This window comes from Trachurus trachurus (assembly GCF_905171665.1).
Source record: "Trachurus trachurus genome assembly, chromosome: 4".
In the NCBI taxonomy this organism is placed as follows: domain Eukaryota; kingdom Metazoa; phylum Chordata; class Actinopteri; order Carangiformes; family Carangidae; genus Trachurus; species Trachurus trachurus.
In genome coordinates this window covers 20,412,912-20,434,024 of record NC_139898.1, presented here as the reverse complement: position 1 = coordinate 20,434,024, position 21,113 = coordinate 20,412,912, and the positions used below count along the sequence as shown (strand labels likewise).

At 44.2% G+C, this 21,113-nt stretch overlaps 1 protein-coding gene across 2 annotated transcripts in view; it reads right to left on the bottom strand.

Annotated features, from left to right (window-relative positions):
• ephb3b (eph receptor B3b) overlaps positions 1 to 20,789 on the bottom strand; it is a gene marked incomplete at its 5' end in the record, with an annotated part of 57,548 nt that extends 36,759 nt beyond the window's left edge. For both annotated transcript variants that reach the window (XM_083970383.1, XM_083970382.1), the window contains one exon: positions 20,726 to 20,789. In XM_083970383.1, the coding sequence (XP_083826509.1) occupies positions 20,726 to 20,789 (64 nt within the window). The remainder of the gene's footprint in view (positions 1 to 20,725) is intronic.
• Positions 20,790 to 21,113: the final 324 nt, after the last annotated feature.

Sequence of the window (21,113 nt, the reverse complement as noted above, 5' to 3'; positions counted from 1 at the left end):
AGTCTGGATTGGAGCACCACACTGCGGTGAAATTAAAATGTTGGAACATGCACGCAAGATGCAAAAGGCAATGAATGAGGAATGAACCGTGTTCAAACAATAACAGAATGTGTGCCAACAGTCTCCTGCATTTTCAATGCATTACGTCTCAGCTTGATACGGCAACAGCACAAAGGAAATAACTATTGAGTATGGGTTTATTTGTTGAGATAAGCGAGGGAGAGGCAAGTAAAGAGAGAGAGGGATAGATTCCCAGCTTTGGGTGTGGCAGCCATTCAGCACACACTCATCTATACCAACGTTAGTTATACGTCTCCACAGATTTTACTAAAAGTGGAAAGAGACAGAGTGAGAGAGGAAAGAGGGGGGAGAGAAAGTGTCACGGAAAAAACAGAGGAGAGAAGGGGGGGCAAGTGATGGGAGTGCAAAAGAAGAGAAGTGATATTCAAAGAAGAGACAAAGAGAGAGGGAGCAAACAAAGCGGAGAAAGAGATGGGAATGAAAGGCAAAGGGGGCCAATAAGGTAACAAGGGGCGGGGGGGCAGGAGGGAGGAGAAAACACAGAGGAGAGAAGAGGAGGGAGAGGAGAGGATGGAGAGCTGGTAGACACTCTCTTGTATTCCCCACAGCCCCTGCACTTCTTTCATTGCCACTGTGTTTTTGGCACGCTGACACGCAGCGGCCTTCAGAGACCGAGTGTGTGTCTGCGTGCAGACGTCTGCGATATCCTGTCTATGTTTGTGTGTTCGCCTGAAGTGTCTGTGTTTGACATGCAGCCTGATGGGAACTGTTCTTGCTCATTGCCTTACTGCGGGCCAGGGAGCCATCGTCTACTTCACTGCTGTCCTTTTCTCTGTTCTTGCTTGTCCTTTTCTCTGTTCTCACTTGTCCTTTTCTTCCTCTTGCCCCTATGCCAACCATGGCCTCCATTCATAACGGCCCGATAGCTGCGGCAACAGACTGTGTAGAAGATAGCACTGGACCAAAATATGAAAATGTGATAGCAGCAACTGTCCTTGGGGAGCAAGTGTGAATTTCAATGGAAACATTTTAGTGGTGCAGGGAGTGCTTTTTGTGTGTGCGTGGACACACTCACCTGTGTGAATGAATGAGTATTTGCTTGTACGGGTGGAAGCGTGTGATTATCTGACTGTCTCAGAGGCGCTGGAAGCATAAATATGCACAAACACACACATACACACACTCTTCCATTCAATAGGAGGTGGGCTATTGTGCTGCCTGTGCAGACGGATTGTGCATGAGCAGTTACTTCACAGCTCTAATAGCAGGTTTTAGACAATTTTGTGTGTCAGCAATGGCTGACTCAACAAACAGAACTCAATTACATGGGAACACAAACCCATACTGTACACTTACATAATACCAATGCATACACATTATGCATAATACATTACTTAAACAATAATAATACCAATTCACAAACAAATAGAAAATGAGACATGTTATTAAGACTGGGGCGCGCGCGCACACGCACAGAGTCACAGACACAGATCCTGTTTGTTCACTGGGGGTGTAGCTTAGAAAGAGCTCGAACCGGGCATTGAATAAAAGCCGTGGCTTTTTGAATGGCTGTGCACCACAAGAAAAGTGCTTAGCACCCAGCTTTGCCATTCTGTTTCAATAGCCACTGGGTCTCTCTCACAAACACACAAACACACACACAAACGCACACACACACTCACAGTATCTCTCTCCCTCTCTCTCTCCCTCATTGTTTCCCTTAATACAGTCTATCCTAATACAGTCATCTGCCAACATATCAGATCACCTTACAATGCACTTCCAGCACAGCATGTAATGATCGTGTTGAATCTAATTAAAGATGCCTACTTCCTGTTCCACCCGGAACAGCTGCCTGTGTGTCTGCATTGAGGGGCAAAGCCCCATCGCGGTCCGCATTTTCCGCATGCCAGTGGCTTCCAATTACTTTAAAACAGTTTAAAAAATACCGCAGTGGTAGAGACCAAAAGTCTTTGAGGTCTGCTTGTTTCTTTTCTGCTTCTCCTCGGAAACTTGCACAGACAGAATAAACAAAAAAACAGATCCAGAGTAGGAGCCTAGGGGACTATCCTATTAGCCTGGGCGGTAGCTAGACATACCAAGAGCCATCTTTTTGGCTCATCGAGCAACCACGGATGATTTATGAAGATGTTGCGGTGTAATTATCAAGTCAATTATCACCGCCAGTCATGTTAATTTCCCAGGTATGGCCTCGTTTACCTGTGAGAAAGGGGGGAAAAAATGTTGGCAATATAGAAAAAATTGCAGATGGGGAATTTTAGGAGATGAGTAATTACACTATACCCCCCCTCACCATCACACAGACACATCATTGCACCTCCACTCCCCTGTCCTCTCTTTTTTTTAGAGGAAGGATAAGGAGGAGCAGGTGACGTGCGAGCCCTGCGGGCAGGCTGGTGCCTCTCACATCAGCTCATTAAGTCGGCAGACACAGGGTTTGTTACAGGTTACCTGCCTGCCCAGTCATTAGCCATTCAGGTCAAAGACACTACTAACAAAAAGGGAGGTGAGGGCAGTTAAAGTAAGGAATGCAGCTCGCCAGGTCAGGGCTCTGCGGGTCTGTGTGACTAAGACAATCTCAAAAACACTTGCGCACACACCCACACACCCTTTCTCTAACAGCCACGCAAATCCACACACACACACACAAAGACCACACATACTGTAGTACAAGCACAGATACCTAACTCCCTGTATAATCGCGTACAAAGAAGTTGGGGAGTGGTGCTGTATGTAAAACAATTAAAATCCTAATGTGGTATGAGACATTACAAATACAAACAGGAATGGGAACAACGGCTCAGACACCAGGTGCTGTTTATATAAAACACTGGGCGAAGGAAAATGGGCAGGTTATCTCATTTTGTCCTTTCTCTCCCTCCTTTCTTTTCAGCTTCTCCATTGTCTCCACCTTTACAGCAGTCTCTCCTTCACACACATGGCAACCACCACCATTCTTCTCCGTCTTTGACTCTCTGTTTACGTGTGCTCTTGCTGGCTTTAACTAACAGACTGGCTTTTAAGTGAAGTTGTTTAAATTTCCGTCCTGCAAAAAACTCTGGCAGTTAACGTTGCCTTCTTGCATGAGACAGCTGGGTACAACCTCATTTCTGTCTTCATCCTTTGCACGGCGAACAACGGTTAATGATCTATGATGACAAGCAGCTGCCGATTGATTACTGGAAAGGCTTCATGTATTTATTCTGAGCACAAGGCTTTTATTTCATCTCTGAAGTGGGTGGTGGCAGAAAAAATGTGTTTATTGGTTATTTGGCATCATTAATTTAGAGAAAGGGGTGAAGGGGGTGGGGTCATCATAATTTATTGCTATTTTGCTTTTCCATGTCATATACCCACAAATGGCAGTGTGAGATTAATAGTGTTGATCTGTTTTGGAGTGGAGGCTCTCTCTCACACTCTCACTGTCTCTCTCTCCCTCTCGCCATCCCTCGTTTCCACAGAGATTCTTGTCAGAGCGGCATTCTTAATCGCCACTGAGTTAATTAATCTCACACTTGGCTGCTGTAATAACTTGACTTGTTAGACCTCCTCTGTGCAAATGGACTTCACCTCTTTAGCAGCTAAAAGCACCAGTAATGAACCAGCAAGGAGACGAGCATACAGCGAGAGCATCCATAAAAAAGCTTAAAACATTGCCGTGTCACTGCTAATATCTGCTTGACCTTACATGGACGTTAACATTTACATTTTAACCATACAGCTTGTGTTCTTTGCGCGGTGGCCCTGCTGTAAGTGTAACCGTGCTGCGGAATAAGATTCATTTTCTTGGACTGCCAACATGCAGCAGGATAATATGAGAAACTGCGAACATCAGCTGGAACATTCTGACAACAGATGCAACAAAAAAACTTTATGTGACTCCAGAGGGATGATGCAATTTGAAGGGAGTAAATAAGAGCTGAGAAGATGGAGAAGTACTTGCTGGCTGTTAAAGGTAAGAGCCGTTGTACTGCCTCAATAAATTATTACCACATTTCTTTTAGCATAATTAGCACTAATAAAGAAATTAACTGCTGTGGAGATTGGCAAACTCTCCTCACACTTCTCAGATACACAATGCACCACACAGATTCCAGGAGTCTGGCTACATAATTTTACAGTACACATAGACATAAACTTTATGACACAAAACAATAACTGCATTTATACTGCAAACAATACAAAACTCTGTTCTCATTGGATGCTTTCAACAACATGATCTCAATACAATGAGGGGCTGTTTTTGGTTATTCTTATATTTGCTCTTGAGAACAAATACAGTCAGCAGAAGGGGAAGTAGCACCACCTAGTTTTTTTTATGAGAAATTTGGTAGCAGCTTTGAGAAACACATTTAGGAAATGAGGGTGTAAATCAAATGAGTATGACAATGACAGAATAAGGAAAGTTACAGCCAGACTATAGCCTTAAGCATCCAGACTGTACCTGTTTCCAGCTCAGCTCAGCATTATCTGGTCAATCTCATGGTCAGGGATTGGTGAGGTCCCAAACCTTATTACATATTAATGTATTTAACCTATGGAGAAACCACTCGATAGATAGCAGTGGCACAGAATCCTGGCTCTGGGCAATTAAAAGAAATTGACGGATGGACAGACAAGCATCCAAGGCTGCTGGGGTCCATATGGCAAGGGGTTTTCAGAGGCCCGCTTCAATTACATAAAGACCTCTGCGCATTGGCATGACACACAGAAGGCCCCAGACAGCAACACAAGTGAAAGAAGGAATAAATCATACAGCGGTTAGTAACACACATGCGCACATACACATGAACAGAAACTGAAAGAGTAGCGAGGATACAAGTCCCTAAATGCAGATCCACACACACTCACTGCACAGGGCAACACAGATGTAGACAAAATGAGCTTTCCATCTCTCTCTAACACACACTCACACAAACAGAAACTCATCCTGTCATTGTCCTAGTAAGATGGATGTTGAAATAATAGCGCCATGATTACAAAACCACTTGCATCACTGGTCCATGCTCAAGGACCCTCACACACTTCAGCAAGTCAGCTAAACCCAAGCCAGCTGACTGGCCTAGAGTTTATGCCTGGACTCCTTTCATCTAAAGGTGCTATGTTGTCCTTTAAGCTCCTTAACAGCAGCATAAATCTTAGGGAAGAAGAAGACGCTGGTTGTGCACTAACACAAGGGAGGAGGGACACTTGCTAAACAGGAAGCGAGGTAAGTTTAAGTTTGATGGTTTGGCTGAGCGATGTGGATGACAAATGAGATTAGGGAGGGAAGGGGCACTCGGGGTTAAATATCTTTTCTCCTCTCGCTTGTTTTTTCTCCATAAGAGATACATGGTGTAGATATATTTCATTCTGTCACCTGTCTACTTCTCCATCCCTCTCTTTCTCATGGGAAATGTAGGAGGAATGTGGGCTATCCTGGCTAATGTATTATTCACCGTTCATTGATGTGTAACTAAAGCTGGCAGTGTGGAAGGAGCGCTGTGTCACCAATTACCCCCATACCACCAGTACCTACACACACACATACACACAGTAGCTCTAGCCACAAGGCCGCCAGGCATCCATTGATTTATGTGCTGACACATGGTGCATGTTTACGCACATATGTGTGCACACATATTTTCCTGTATCCAAAACATGGATTTCCATTTGTGTTTATGTGCGCGCATGCATGTGGTTGCGTGTGTGTCTGGAAACAGACAGTCATCTGGGAATTTCAACAGGACCACACAAGTATTTTAAAGGTGCCACATGAATTTACAGGAAGACGGCAAGTAGATCAAAAGGGCAAGGATCGTGCTCAGAGGTCATTGGTTAAAAAGGTCAGGTTGACAAACAGTACTTCGTTTATACATTAACCTTTGATTTATGTGTTTTGCTGTGTTGACTGCACGCTACACTTTCAAATGATCTGCTTGATCTGACTACTGCAGAGGATAAAGGGATAAATTGTGCCTCAGTTAAAAAGAGAAGCAAAAATGGTTTGTAGAGGTGAAGCTATGCTGAAAGTAGCAAGGAAATTGTCTTTGTTTTTTCTTCTCAGTGCCTTTTCAAACAACGGACACAATGAAGTGAACACAAATGAGAGGAAGCTTGTTTTGCCCCGGGGTTGTCCAAGAGATGCAACAGTTAACTTTTTCATAAATCACCCAGAAGTATCCCCCCACAACCACCACCACCTACCCACCTGCCTTATTGTGATCCTCAGAACACAGCCTGTGGCAAACTTTCCCAGTTAAAAAATAACAATCCCTGTGTTTATGCCTAAACTCACCCATTAGCACATGTGTTCATCTGGGTTCAGTTCTGTTGTGGCCTGTGGTGATACAATCTGAAGGGAATAAACAACACCAAGGTGCCATTTTTTTTCTTTTTCCCCCCCAAACTCGAGACATGGGAAATGAGATGCACCAAAAATATCTGTATGTTTCCATCCAGCTCACGGGTTCCATCTACCTTAAACACAAACACACAAGCCAGACCACTTGGTGGTCCAAGTGAGCTAGGTGGGGTTGGTGCTCCGACCGCAGGGTGTGGATCAGCAGTGACCTGATTAGTCATCGGCCCTGACCCTGAAACAGCCAAAGTGGGTAGAATACAAATGAATCCCCAGGGCTGCTGGCCAGTAAATCTGACTTGGGACCAGTGTTTATGGGATTGAAACCGCACCACACAAGGCCACAGTGGATGGGCTTACTGACCCTGAACAGTGACTTCATTGAAAGGAAGGGAAAAAGGCTTTTGGGCTGAGTGTTTGCAGGACTGATTGGTAGTTACAGTTAATTATAAGACTGGGGTTATAGGAATGATGTCATGCTACTGGCATACTTCATTCAAAAAAGGTGTTATGAAGTCGACAGTACACATCTGTTGTATTTCAGCGATTCCAACAAGCCCTTGTAATGTACCTATATCAATAAATCATGACTGAAATCTGCATATCCATCTCAAGCTCTAGGTAAGTGTTAATATTTCACCAACATGAAATCTCCTGTTCTGTTCCTTCAGGTTCTCTTACATATCTGATGACTGTGGAGGCTCAACACATCCGTCCTACTCTATTCATGGGTTAATGAACAGGTGAGGAATTACTTAGACAGACGGAGATGGAAATTGATTTTTTTTAAGTGTTGCCTCATTATCCCATGTGGGGCACTTTATCCAGTATACCACAGAAACACAACACCAAACAACGTGGGTGTGTAATGTCAAGGTCATATTGGGCGTTATGGTTGCGTGTGTGCATAGACAGAACGGGGGGCGGGGTTTGGTGGTCTGGATTGAGATTGTATGGATTGTCTGGAAGCCCAGCCATTAGTGAGGGACTAATTATGGGACTAATAAGTGGTCTTCAGCACCGGTCGAAGCCAGGATTCATAAATAAGTAAGTGCAGGGGCAGCTTGGTCGCTTAATTAACAAAGCGTGAAAAAAGGGCGTGAATCCCAAGTGGCGCAAACCCAATCTGGTTGCAAGGATGGGCTACCGGCAACAATCCTGTCTGTCTTGGTGGCATTGATTGATGGCAAGCCAAATTGAATCTCTAATCATCACCACGCTTTTAGTTCCTGCACCCCTGGGGATTTACAGAGGCCAAAAGTGGCACAGGGGGTAATGCTTTTGTATCTCATTCCTGACACTAGTGGCACAAACATTGCAACACCCCCCTCTGCACACACACACACACGCAACCTCTCTTGCCTGTTCATTTGACCATCCCCATCTGGCCAGGGGTTATCTGACCCCTCTGTGTGTTCTCGCTCACACTTTCATGTCTCTGTCGATTGTTTTCACACTAAGCTGTTTGGCTGAGGCATTTAAAACCCAGACACCTCACGCGACTCGCTCTTAGACACCCTCTGCCAGCTAAAGCAACATATTGCGTTACAGCCTACAGAGGCACTCTTGCCTTTCTTTTATGTAGCCGTTCCCTCTGCTCTAATCTTGTTATTGTACAAGCTGACAGGCAAGGAACATGTCTTGTGAAAAAAGCAGAGGGCGACAATGACATGTTGAAAGGAAAGTGCATGTCAGACCTGTCACTTAAGTGTCAGTCTTTGAACCAGTTTTCTTTTCCTGTTCTGTATACAGAACACCATTTGGCCTTCGTGAGATACAGAAAACACTTCAGGTCAGTGGAATGAGTGGAGATGACGTGCGTTTGCCATGCCTTTTAACTTAAGACTTTCCTCTTTCCGCACACAATAGGGGAAGTCATCCTGACAGTCAAGACGTTATCAAGTGGTAGGTGACAACAAAGGGTCTCCGAGCAGTAAATAGCATCTGTCTCCGAGCTGTTTACTGTCGCTGTTGGGATTTTGATACCACAAGGGCATGAGATAACAGGGAAGAGGAAAATAATACTGCAATTAGGACCTACACTGTAACTGTGATAAGCTGCAGCCACAGAAAGGGACCTGAACAGGGGCAGAGGGCAGAACGATGGACAAAAAGGATGAGATGAAAGAACAAAGGGCTAGAATGACAGTTATTGTATATTGAGAGGGGCCGGAGAGATCATAGGCTTGAGAGCAAGGCTGGGAAAGGGACAAGGCCAAAGAAAGTGGTAGCAAAAGAAAAAGGAAAAAAAATGTGGGGCAGGTAAACACCACATCAAAGAAAGCTTTGTCTGCAAAGGATTTTTTTGCTTTATGCCCACCTTTTTTTCTGTTAGAAAGTCTTGAACCTTTTTTGGTTCTTTCTCTTTGACAGGCCGTAGCGCCGAGCTGTCTGGTCGGCACAATACATACAGAGACCTTCATGTTGATGGCACCAGATTAACCTGTGCAAAACCGCTTGTGCCGTTGCAACAACCTCAGACTTCCTCTAATCAAACTGCAATTAAATGTACTACTTCTTAAACATCAGTGACAAGAACCCCAACGTTAGAAGTTGACGCTGTGCTTTGTTCCCATTGATAGATGGTTTAACACGGCTTTGAATTTCTCTGACATTTAACCGTAAGCAGATAACAAAACCACAATGCTCCGCTATTGGCGAGCTTGCAATCTCAACTCGTATAAGATTTGTGTTTACTCACTCGCTCCCTCTGCCTTTTGTTCAGCCGTAATTATTTCGTTCCGTCTGCCATTGACTCACCTTTTCTGACACTATCGGAGATTGCATCTCGAAATTGTCGCACAATGTTTCAATTGATTGGCACTGGCTCCCTTGTCAGATTCATTAAAAATCCCACCTGCAGATTCCTTCCTTCCTGCATTCAAAGCCTAGACCTTTCATCTAGGACCAATGTGGGCGCATGTGTGGGTAAAAAAATGGTTCAGTACTGGTGGGAAGGTGAAGCTCCCCTTCCCAGGCACAATCCTGTATCAGGAAGGAAGCTGCATAGTGTGAAAGTGCAGACTTGGACGATAGATAGGTGGCAAATTTCCAAATCAGGAGATTACGGTTTCTCAGCTCAGATGGATCTCACAATCCCAGAACCTACTGCTGCTTTGTTACACCACTCCTCACACTCACTTCCTCTTCTCCCCTAACCTCAACTCAGTTGACCTTGGTTCCTTGTAACCCCTCTTCAACCTCTGGCCCTGGACAGTCACTTCTCTCAACACCTTCTGAAATGAATCGGCTGGCCAATGAACAGCGGCTTTAGAAAATGAGCACCCTCTCTTCTAGCCCCCCTCTCTCACTCTGCATGGCCTCACGCACACACACACAGCTCCAACTTTGAGGTGCTTTAATAACTAATAACCTTTCTGACTTTGACTCAGTAGGTGGGGGAGTGGTGCATGGCGAGAGTTGGACCCACCATACACATGGCTCAGCTAGCCAAGCTAGAGCCTCCAACGCCAGAGGTAGGGCGGGGCGGTTTGTGTAGTGCAGCAAAGAACGGGCATCCGTGGAAGTGAATGAGCTTGCACCTGGCTGAAATCCGCCACCCGCTATCTCTGGCCTTCCTGTGATGCTGGAATCCACAGTGCTAACACTCCAGTCTTGCAAAAAAAGGTAAAAACAAGGTCAGACACTGCACATAAACTCTGAGAGGAGACGTCTTGCTTTTTCTTGATCTTGTTTTTAATCCCTTCTCTCTCTCTTTCATTGCACACACACACATGCATCCACAGTGCTACGCACCATCAAAAATGCCATATTTCTGGGGAAGCGGAGCGGATAAGAAATTAAGAGTCTTTGAAGTGTCTAGATGTTTCTTCTCCTCTCGATCTCTGAGCTCCCCTGCTGCTCTGTTGGGATGGGGGAGAAAGACGCTGATCGATGGGGTCTGACAGCAATGAAATGAATGGAACCAGCTGATTGATTCATTAGCAGAGGAGTGGGGGAGTGATGTGGACGTGGGCCCTGACCCTAAGAAGCGGGTGGGTGCATGGGTGAGGATTTCACGGAGGGGGAAAGGCTCGTCTGCATGTGTATTGGGGAGATTGTAGAATGTAATGCGTGCGTGCATGTGTACTGCTGTGTGATTAAGCGACTGTCACCATTCATGTGTGTGCACTGTGCGGTGTGTGTGTGTTGTGAGGTCAGAAGGGATTTCCATAGGGTGTGAGAGGGCAAAGGGAAGCTGTTTATGGCCTGACTTGGCACAGAGGGAGGGGGTCAGCCTATATTGTGTGGCGCTTTCATCTGGCTCATTGCAATTAGTCTTTCACAGTGCTCACTGTCAAATCCCTGTTAAAATCACAGCTAACAACCGCCATGTCACACTGGCCCACACATAGAGAACTAAATATTTGAGCCTGCACGATATGTATGGATTTATATTTATCCTAAGTGAAGTGAACTTGCAGTGAGAACAGACATTTCCCTGTCAAAAGGAAGAAAGTCTGCCAGAGAACAGACTTTCTTTTTAAAAGTGGAACGGCTCTGTGAGCTGACTGAAGCTGATGGCAAACCCACAGGGTGGCCTCACTTCCCATCCTCCGTCTGCTGCTGAAAACACACATCATGAGTATCTGTGTCACACACACACACACACACACACACACACACACACAAGCGCCAATTTATAGCTGTGTCATCTACAGCTCTACCAAATGGACAAGTGTTAGGACCATCTGAGTAACAAAACACTAAAACCAACACCTCCACATCTGCTGGATTGCCCTCGTGAAAAAAACTTTCCTGAGCAAGCCTTTTAACCTTCCCTTCATCGTCCTCTAAATATTGCACTCAGTTAAACATTAAAGTCACTATGTCACTGTGACTCCATTTTAACTTGAGCGGAGGTTAAATAAATGCTCCTCACAGCTGGCAGCGCCTCCAGGAGACTGCAGCGTGGAACCATGGGGATTATGTAAATATCCTGACACAAGGTCACGTGTGATCGGCGCCGCTGCCACTGTTGGATTCAACCTGTGAGAGCTGTGCAGAGGAGCAGGAGGAGGAGGAGGACGTCTTTAAGATTGTATTTGGTGCACTGTTGATAAGAGAGCAGGGGTCTGGTTAAGCCTGCTGCTGTTCTCGAGAAGACAAAAAGAGGAAGGGAGAAATATTTAATGGAAGTGAGGGAGCCCTCCTCATGCCTGCGGGCCTTTTGAAGTGTAGATGAAGTGCAGGTGGCGAGTGTTTTTGACACCAAGGATGAGAAGTGGGCCAGAATAAGGCGTAATAGCGGCCTGCTGCAACGCGGCACTCCACGTGAACAGACCCCTCACTAAGTAAAATATACACCTTTCACACACTCTTGTTCTCACACATGCATTATGGTTAATTACAGTGGACATTTGAGCCCATCACATCAGTCATGACTCCGGCGGTTCCCTTGAAGCCATTCCTATCATCACACATGAGCTTACCCAGGATGGCTGTTTGAAAATTAGCAAAGGCTGTTTTCCTACTCTTGAAGTGTAAGGGAGCCTGGGGCTAGGTCCTCTGCCGCAAAAAGTCCCAGCATCCACCACCCAGCTGTAGTTAAATTTCCCTCCCCATCTCCCTTTTTCTTCTGATATTTAACAAGACTGGCAGAGGCTGAAACCAGGTGATGTGGCCTTCCTTCCCCCCTCAAGGCACACTGTTTTACAGCAGCGTTCGCTCTCCAGACAGATGTAACTGGCCATTTTTTAAAGTCAAATATCAAAGATCTTTTTCTGCTCCATCGGCAAAATTTGTTACAAGAGCCTGTAGCTCGTAAAGAAATTGTGGGAGGAGGCCCTGAGGTGGATCAGACTGCCGCTAAGAGAAGTCACCCTCCCCTCCTTTTAACTCCACCCTTCAAACTTCCAGTGCCTGCTGCCATTTCTGTACTTGCCAACAGACAAGCAGCCATAATGGCCATCGCATGTCCGGACAGGCTCTTAGTCATCGCTCTGAAGTGCTCCACATCCTACATGCAAATAACAGAACTGCCCTGATCTGCAAATCGTCCGTGATGACAAAAAAAAAAAAAAAAAAGTCAAGCACACATCGCTGACCCAGTCTCTGACTGTGCTTTTGACCCGGTATGTTTGTATGAGTGTTTTTATGTGTCAACGAGCCCTGCAAAGTTGCGCAGTGGGTCTCTCTAAATATACACATCCTCTTTCAGAGTATTTTTATTCGCCACTGGAAAAGGATAACCCCTGGAGCTTGATTGTGTTAGGACGGCTATTGTTGAGAAGCAATGAGGCTAGCCTTGGAGAGTAGCCCCCCTCCCTATCGAAAAATCATCCAAACAGACCCCCCACGTGACCTCTGGGAAGGGGGTCACAGGACGTGGGTTGAGCGTGGGTGAAAAACACAGGGGGTCTTAACTCACTTGTAATCTGGTCATTTCTGACACATGGTACTTTCAGCTGCTTTTATGGACATCCGGTGCAGACAGGGCCAATAAAACGCCATCTCCGGCAGCCATTAATATTATGTCAGACATTTCATCAGTATTTTGAAAGCCGTTAATATAACTTAACAGAGGCTCAAAGAGGGAGAAGACCTCTCTAGAGTGAACCTAAATGTGACACACCCATCATCCAAGTACAGACACAAACAGTGGGTTGCATAAAACTTTCATGTTGAATTTCCCTAGAGACAAAAAAAAAAGTCAGTGAATGTGTTTTTACAAAAATCGCAGGAAATAAATTAGTATCAGATTCACAAGAGTATATTTCAGAAAAAAACTTTTTTTTAAAATATCAATATCATAAGCTAAAGATCAGTTCTTATTAATGACAATCTAATATAGATGATCTCTATCTCTGCTGCCATTACATAACTCTAACTACCTTCGTTGGGGGATGGAGCAGACTTTGACACACTGTACCTCCCGCAATACGCACACAAACACACACTCTTACTCTCCCTGTTAGCTCCAAATCTCCCTCACTCTCTTCCTCTCATTCACTCCCCATGTGTGTGTGTATGTGTGTACGTCTGTGTGTGTCGCTCTCTCCCTTGTTCTGCACGGCTGACTGCAGACAGCAGCAGTGTGTCTGTGCGGTGGGCAGGCCCAGACACATTCGCCCTCTCCTGCTTGCTCTCAACAGTGGGTGTCAAAGACCTGCCATCCCACAAGGCCCCTCTGTTGGACGCCAGGATGGACTGCACACACAAGTGCCATATAGACAAAACAGCCATATGCACAACGCGCAAAGCTGCATTCTCACATACAGCTTTGGAAATGGTCCAGAAAATATCCTTAGATCCAAAATCGCACCGTGGCATTAACTGCTCGCTTCGGCTTGTTTCCATGACCAATAAATACATAACTTAAAAGCAATTACAACAACACTGTCAGAAAGGAAGGGCCAATTTTAACACTAGGCACGGCTATATAAGTGTGATTGTGTTTGTAAAAGCAAGCAATTAAATGCAGTAAAAGTTGTACTTAACTTGGACTAACATACAGTAGAGCAGTTATAGTGTAAGTTAATCACATTTCCCTACTTGTAATCACATTATTCATGCCACAGTTACTGTATGTCATATACTAGATTGGTGTCACTTAACTGTGTCGTATGAATGAATTGAACTATTTTGAGTATTAGCTGCTGGTTGATGCTTTTGTGTACATATAGCCACGACCGTTTTGAGTTTGATAGGATTAGTAGCTGTGTAGGTCACTGTAAAGTGACGTTCACTGCTGACAAAACAAACTGTATCAGCCTGCTGTAATAACAATATCATTAGTTCCATTTTTTTCTTATGCTGCTTTGTGTTCTGCCCCTGCTGATCCTGTTTTCTCCAAAAGCCAAACCAGAGAGCGCCTTTGTGATGCAAAGCCCTTAACAAATACAGTGAAACGGATTTGACTTCACAACGTCCCGGGTGTCATATTTTCTCATCTTCAATATCACTCCACAGCAGAGTTATACAGAATCAAATCTGTATGGACAACATCCACATTTTCATCCCTGCAGCCTGATTTTTCATTGGTCATCCCGCTTCCTGGTGTGTGAAGGCCCCAGCAGGCCTGACACGGCTGTTGGTTGCCTACATGTGAAATTCCAGCTCGGTGAATCTTTCCACGACGCCATTTGAGCTATGACCCATCGGTCGGTGCACATGAGCACTCCCGCAGGCCCATTGCATCTGTAAAGTCTGTCAGCTCTGCTGCTCTCTAGGTCTCTGATCCAAATCCGCCCCATATCCCAGCCACCACCACCACCACCACAACGCCCCCCCACCCAATACCATCCCACCCCAACTCCCAACATGTCGTCATCCACTCCCCCGTCTTCCTGAGCGCCTTACGCCAATCTGAACCTAAGTCACTGTACATCTGTTCAACATGGCTGCTGCCTAGCATATGACCTACTGAGTGGCTGGGATCCCTGTCGAGGTCAAGATACCAGGATACTGGTGAGGGTGATGGACTGGAACTGCTGTTGTCTCTTATGTCTTTATGCTTTCTTTTGTTCTTGTACGCTCTTATACAAGGGCAGATATGTGAATGCTGACCTGGGTCTGCAATTTGTTTTCTCTCAAGCAAGTATTAGAATTATTAGAGGTACTAATGTGAGGTGCAAGTGCACAAGAATGATTTAGGCAAAAAATATATATCTTGAATCAGATTAAAATTGTACAAGATGAGAGGCAAAATGAAACAATGTAATATTCACAATGTAGTTGTAGTAATAATAATAATAATAATAATAATAATAATAATAATAATAATAATAATGATAATAATAATAATATTTTTATTGATATTATAATTCATGTTTATTTCTATTTCATTTTTCATTTTTGTTGAAAAACATTTATAGCCTATAACATGGTAATAATTATATACGTATACATTATTAACCTCGTAAAAAGTTATTTTATTTAAATAAATCAAATCAAATCAAATAATTATTATTTTTATAAGTGTTGTTAAAATAATATGAGTGTTATTATTATTATTATTATTATTATTTCAATTATTAATTTATATTTATTATTATTATGATTATTATTATTATTATTTTCGTTACTTATTATTGGTAGTAGTAGTAGTAGTAGTCGTTATCGTTGTAGTATTGTCCTTGGTCTTGTTGTTAGTGTTATTAATTAATATACTGGACAGGCAGAGCGTTGTGTCTGTGTGCCCTGTGTGCTTTCGCGGCTATTGCACAAGAGGCAGAGCCATCCTTCACCCTGCAAATTGATTCAGGACGCATTGATAAATATCCTTATGAATTGGTAATTGCTTCTACGAGAAGACAGTTCGGCAGTCTCCCGCATCAAACCTGATTCTGCGCTTTTAAGAGGCTGAGCAGCGCTAATTCGCCCGATCAATAGGCCGCATCAATTGACACTTAGTACACTCTGTATGTGTTATGTGAGTGTTTGTGCGACTCTATCTTATTACAGCACTCTCCCTGCGCAATTGTTTTTTCATCATTAAAAATCATTTAAGGCTCCTATTTCTGTTTGATAAGACCATTTTTCTGAAATGAATGACATAGCCTAATAATTAAATCAATCCTAGATAGATAGATAGATAGATAGATAGATAGATAGATAGATAGATAGATAGATAGATAGATAGATAGATAGATAGATAGATAGATAGATAGATAGATAGATAGATAGATTGATAGATTGATTGATCTTGACTCCTTTATTGCCCTTTGCAATGATTCATTAGTAGAACTGCCAAAGTGACTTTTGCTTTTATTTTGCAAATTCACCTCCACGCCTCTTTAGCAGGTTTCCCCTCGGCCCTTGAAACGCTTTGTGTGCTGGCCACCTCTAATAGCCGCCTTTGTCACGTCAATTGTGACCCTAAAACGCATTTGTTCAGTAATTTGCTTGTGAATGTTATGCAGAAGAGCTCCCGAAGTAAAGTTTCCACACAGCAGCTTAACTGTTGAGGTCCTGCTCGGGCCACACACATGCTGCGCTCTTAAATAAAGCTCCGGGTGGATGGAGGCCTTCAGGACAGCAAGTGTGCCGGACAAAATGGCCCCGTTACTGGACTTTTTGTCATGAATGTTAACTGTGTTTTGGCCACACATGGTCATCTCAGCCTACACAGGTCCAAAGTTGATGTATATTCCTATAACAGAGGCAACACATAGTCACAGACCAGTTTTGTGTGCCTGTTTTTAATATAAAGGGCAAAAACTAATGGTTTAACTTTTTTTGTCAATGACTCCTATTAAATCACGTAAAACAACTTTTAACTTAAACGTGTTCTTGTATTATTGGATGAAGTTGACTTTATGCTTATTTTTCACTTCTGGTGTGAGTTTATAGTTACAAGTGAGATAAAGTCTTTTTAATGTATTCCTCCTCTTAACATAAAATCTCTCAGAAAGGGTGGTGTCTGCCTGATGATCACCGACTGGAAATCATCATTTACAACCCCCCCTTTTATGATTTTCCCTGCCTCACTGCCGAGCAACGTCTACTTATACTGATAGTAAAATAATGATGACGATGATGATGATGGTGATGACGATGGCGAGGGGAGCTCCTTTTCTAAATAAAGAGCAAGGAAGAGAGAGAACGAGAGCGAATAAACCAGGGGAGCTTGATGAGAAATGTGCCAACTGCAAAACAGGCACAGGAGAGCTCCCGTGGAGGTGTGATCTCACCCACATAAAAAAACATAAACATGTGCGCTTCAAAGAGCCTGACTGTGCGGAATCATTCCACGAAACACACCGCCGTAAACAGAAATGAGGTGGTGGTGTATGTGTGGGAGGGGGGTTACCCACCCTGAGCCGCGATCATAAAAGCCCATTTGTCTTAGTTTAGAGAGAAACATTTTTCCAGGTGAGAGTCATTCAAGTGGAAGTCACCATTAGAGGGTCTGAGTTGAGAGTGCGACTTTAAATACACATTTTCCCCCCACTGAACACAAGTTGTTTGTTTCACTTGAAACTTAACAATCTGATTGGCCAAAGATAAGAAAGAGCGATTCATATGCTTTTACGCACTTGAATCCCATTACGCACAAGCAGGGACGCATTCTGACGACACAGCCAGGCGCACGTACGGCATCGCCGTGGGTCTCCTGCTCCTTGGCCTGACCTGAATATCATTATGCTCCTGTAGCTTTCTGTTGCACTGCTTCCTCCCTCCATCACAAGTAATTTACACCGGGAGTAACCAAAGCGCCTGTGCGCTACACAGGACTGTCATCGGCGCAATTTGTCTCCTGATAGCAGCTGTAGGTCCAACAGCCAAGGCCTTTCTATAACACACTCACCGAGGCCACTGGATCCTCTGACCTCAGCGCAGCACTGCAACACTCGGCTTCTCATTTTGACAGAAGGAATAATGAATTTCATTATCGAACAAGAGCAGAAAACAGCCCAAGTGGCATTACAGTTCATGATCAACATTTAATGAACACTTCCAACAAAATTTGAATATCCAAATAAATAAATAAAACGAATAGGTAAAATTAAAAATAGGATTATAATGTGGAATCTGGACATTTCATTATATCCACAAGTCCAAACATTGTGAGAAAAAGAACTAGTTATGCGCAAAGTGGTCTGTCTTTGTTGGGCCTAATTTTGGCTATGTAAAATTGTCCAAACAGTTCAGTGAGGTGGATTCAAATGCCTGTTTAGCATTTCTGTTTGCTGCTACTGTAGTACTCAGGGACAGGCCAGACCCAGCGTGTAACAGCCCCATTAAAGGCAAACTAAATTCACAAGATTGTGGAAGTTGTGATTGACTTTATATCTCAATTTGAGAAGTGGATGTGAAAAAACGACCGAGGGCAAAAAGAAAAAAGGGGGAGAAAGAAAAAAAAGAAAAGAAAACATGGAGTAATTAAGAGTCTTATTTTCCCCCGGGCTGTGTGACCCTGGGACCCGGAGAGACGCACCGTGGGGCCGGGGGAAAACTTCCCCTCGACCGGGCCGCTTGTTTCTCCCCTAAATCGCCATAAACCCGGAGATCCCAGAAAGAGGTCCCAGCAGCGGCCATAAATCAGCCGGCTGTATTAAAAGCTTAGGTAAACCCCCTGCCAGGTCAGTCGGGTGCAATTTATGGCATCACTTATGTAGGGAATAGATTGTTCTAACGAAATACATCAACTTGAAGCCGGTGCGCAACCAAGTCCCAACTACTGTTATAAAAACACCAAGCTCTCTCTTTCATTCTATCTTTCTCTCTATCTATTCTTTCTCTCTGTGTGTGTGTGTGTGTCGCTCCCTCTAGAGTCTCCAACCTTTTGCACGAACCAGAATCCACTCATCCATTCAAGCCATGTGTTTTAAGTCACTGGTCCCTAACTGGGGTCCGGTGACCTGCAGGGGTCACTGACAAGGTGTCCGAGGAGGGAGAGGGGTGGTGGTAGGGGGAGTTTGGGGGTGGGTGGGGGGGGGTCTTATAGGCAAAATGTTTTGAAAACATCGACTTTGAAAAATAATTTAATTCAGAAAAAAAGCTGCCGTTGTGAAATTATAATGCAATGCACATCCATCTGTCTGCAGCGAGAGCACGGCCTTCATTAATTCTGCACTTAATTCAGCGTCAAAATGTAGTCTGACCGGTGGTGATCTACGAGCGAGTAAGTAAGAGACTCCTATTGGGACTCGTCGCCACACAGCCTCATACTTCTCCCCCCTGTTATCAAGAGGCACCAATAAACAAAACAAAACAACTGCTATCAGATAAGATTTACACAGTTTTCCAGCCCTGTGTGTTTCTCTGCCACCCTGGTCCTGGCAGAGGAAGCAGTGTCGAGGAAAAAAGCATGTGTGTAGCCGAACTGGAGAGATTTCATGAAGAGATCAAGAAGCAGCACTGAGCTCCAGTCTGGAATCAGGCCTACGGATGTTTTCTCACACCAGGGTCAAGACATTGGAGAGTGAGACTCGAGGAAAACAAAAAAAGAGGAAGAAATCTCGCAGGGTGCAGACGTCTAATATTGATTGGATATCTGCTCAGTAATGGATGCGCATTAATTAATTAAAGTAAACTAACATGTCTTTACAAGTGTAAAGTTTTCTATTTGTGTCGCTTCACATGCAGTGCACTTTTTTTTCAAATCAAAGGGGCGGAATATCAAAATCAAAGTGTGTTGATAATTAATAGATCCGATACAACACTTTTTAAGTTTCACTTTGAGTTAGGGGGTAAAAAAAAAAAAACTGCTTCGATATTGTAGAGTCTACGAACAAGTCGAGAAACAAGCTGAGAAAGAAAACCGTCTACTGAGCCAGTGGCCCACTGTCCTACTTTCCTACTGGCATCACAAGCCAACCGGGAGCCTCGCCTGAGCTCCGGCATTCATAGTTAAAGCTTTAGGCCCCTTTCAACCTTATTTCCACGGTTCCTTGTTCTTCTGTCTCCAAACAGAGCAGAGAGAGACGCTGGAAAATTTAGGAGAGAAATAAGGCGAGAGGGGAACACTGATCTCACTGAGAAAAAAGAAAACAGAAAAAAACAAAAACAAAACAGAGATGGCTAGAATTTCTCATCGATTGTACGCACGGCAAAACATCAACACTCAGCTGAAACACACGGCTTTGTTAGGGCAACTGCTGCGGAATAGAACTGTAAATAAACAACTGGTGCCGTTTGAGGAAAATGTCATTAACAGAACTAAAACAACAGAATGAACATTTAAATGGATGTGGATTAGAGTTCATTTGCTAAATCATTTCCAGCACATTTTGTTAAATATTTCTCCAGCTTTTTTCTAAATGAACTGAGTATGGATATAAAAACGGGATTCTCTGGGATTTTTTCCCCAAGAGTTTACTTTGGACTTTAACTGATAGTCCACATGTCAAGAGGCCACGCACTCAACACAGCCCTAAAATACACGCAGCCGACCTGGGGGAAAGTGTCTCGAGGAGGTGGAGTGAGGGAGGGAGGTAGGGAGGGAGAGAGGGGTGCATATAGGTCCGCGGCTCCCCGGTGAGATACAGTGTGGAGCTAATTTCCTTAAAGTGAGAAAGAAAAGCAGTAGCAGGCGGCCAAAAGCTGATGTTACAAAAAGAGAATACACAACTACCATTGAAATGGATGAGCTTTCGTTGACGCGCACAACAATAGTGTATTGAAACCTGCGCCTGGCTGCGTAAAGGCAATAATGCCATCAGTGATTCCCTCAAAGCGAACCAGATGGCCACTTTGAAAATGAAACGTTTGGTTTTAATTCGGGGATGAGACAAAATTTAGGTTTTTTGGAGGGGGGAGGTATAGAGAGGAGCCTCACCCCGCCGCGGTGCTGAGCCTCTGATAGGCATGGGTGCTGGCTCGCTTGGTATGGAGGAATAATACGCGTTAGGCATCCTGCAATGCAACATAACACCATCTGAAGATGAAATGTCTTACCTTCAACGGCGGACACCACGGGCAGCAAGAGGCTGCATAAAAGCAGAAAGTAATCCATTGTCATAAAGCAGTCAGGTCGGACATGTAAATAGACCCACGGGAGAGAGAAAGAGCGAGAGTGAGGAGGGAATACAATCCTGGGTGATCCGACGCTCCACGCACCCAGTCCTGTCCCTGTCCCAGTCCCAGCTGTGTCAAGCCTCCAGGACCAGAGTTACCCCCATTCAGTGAAAAAAATAATAAAACACGTTAAGGCGAGAGTTCGGAGGTTGTAAGAGCCCTGGTAGAAAATGTTTGAATATGCCCTTTTTCAGTGATCTCCAACGTGCTTTGTCAAACCAGAGAAAAGGTATCGGGCGCAAGTCTTCCAGTCCCTTCCCCACGCACT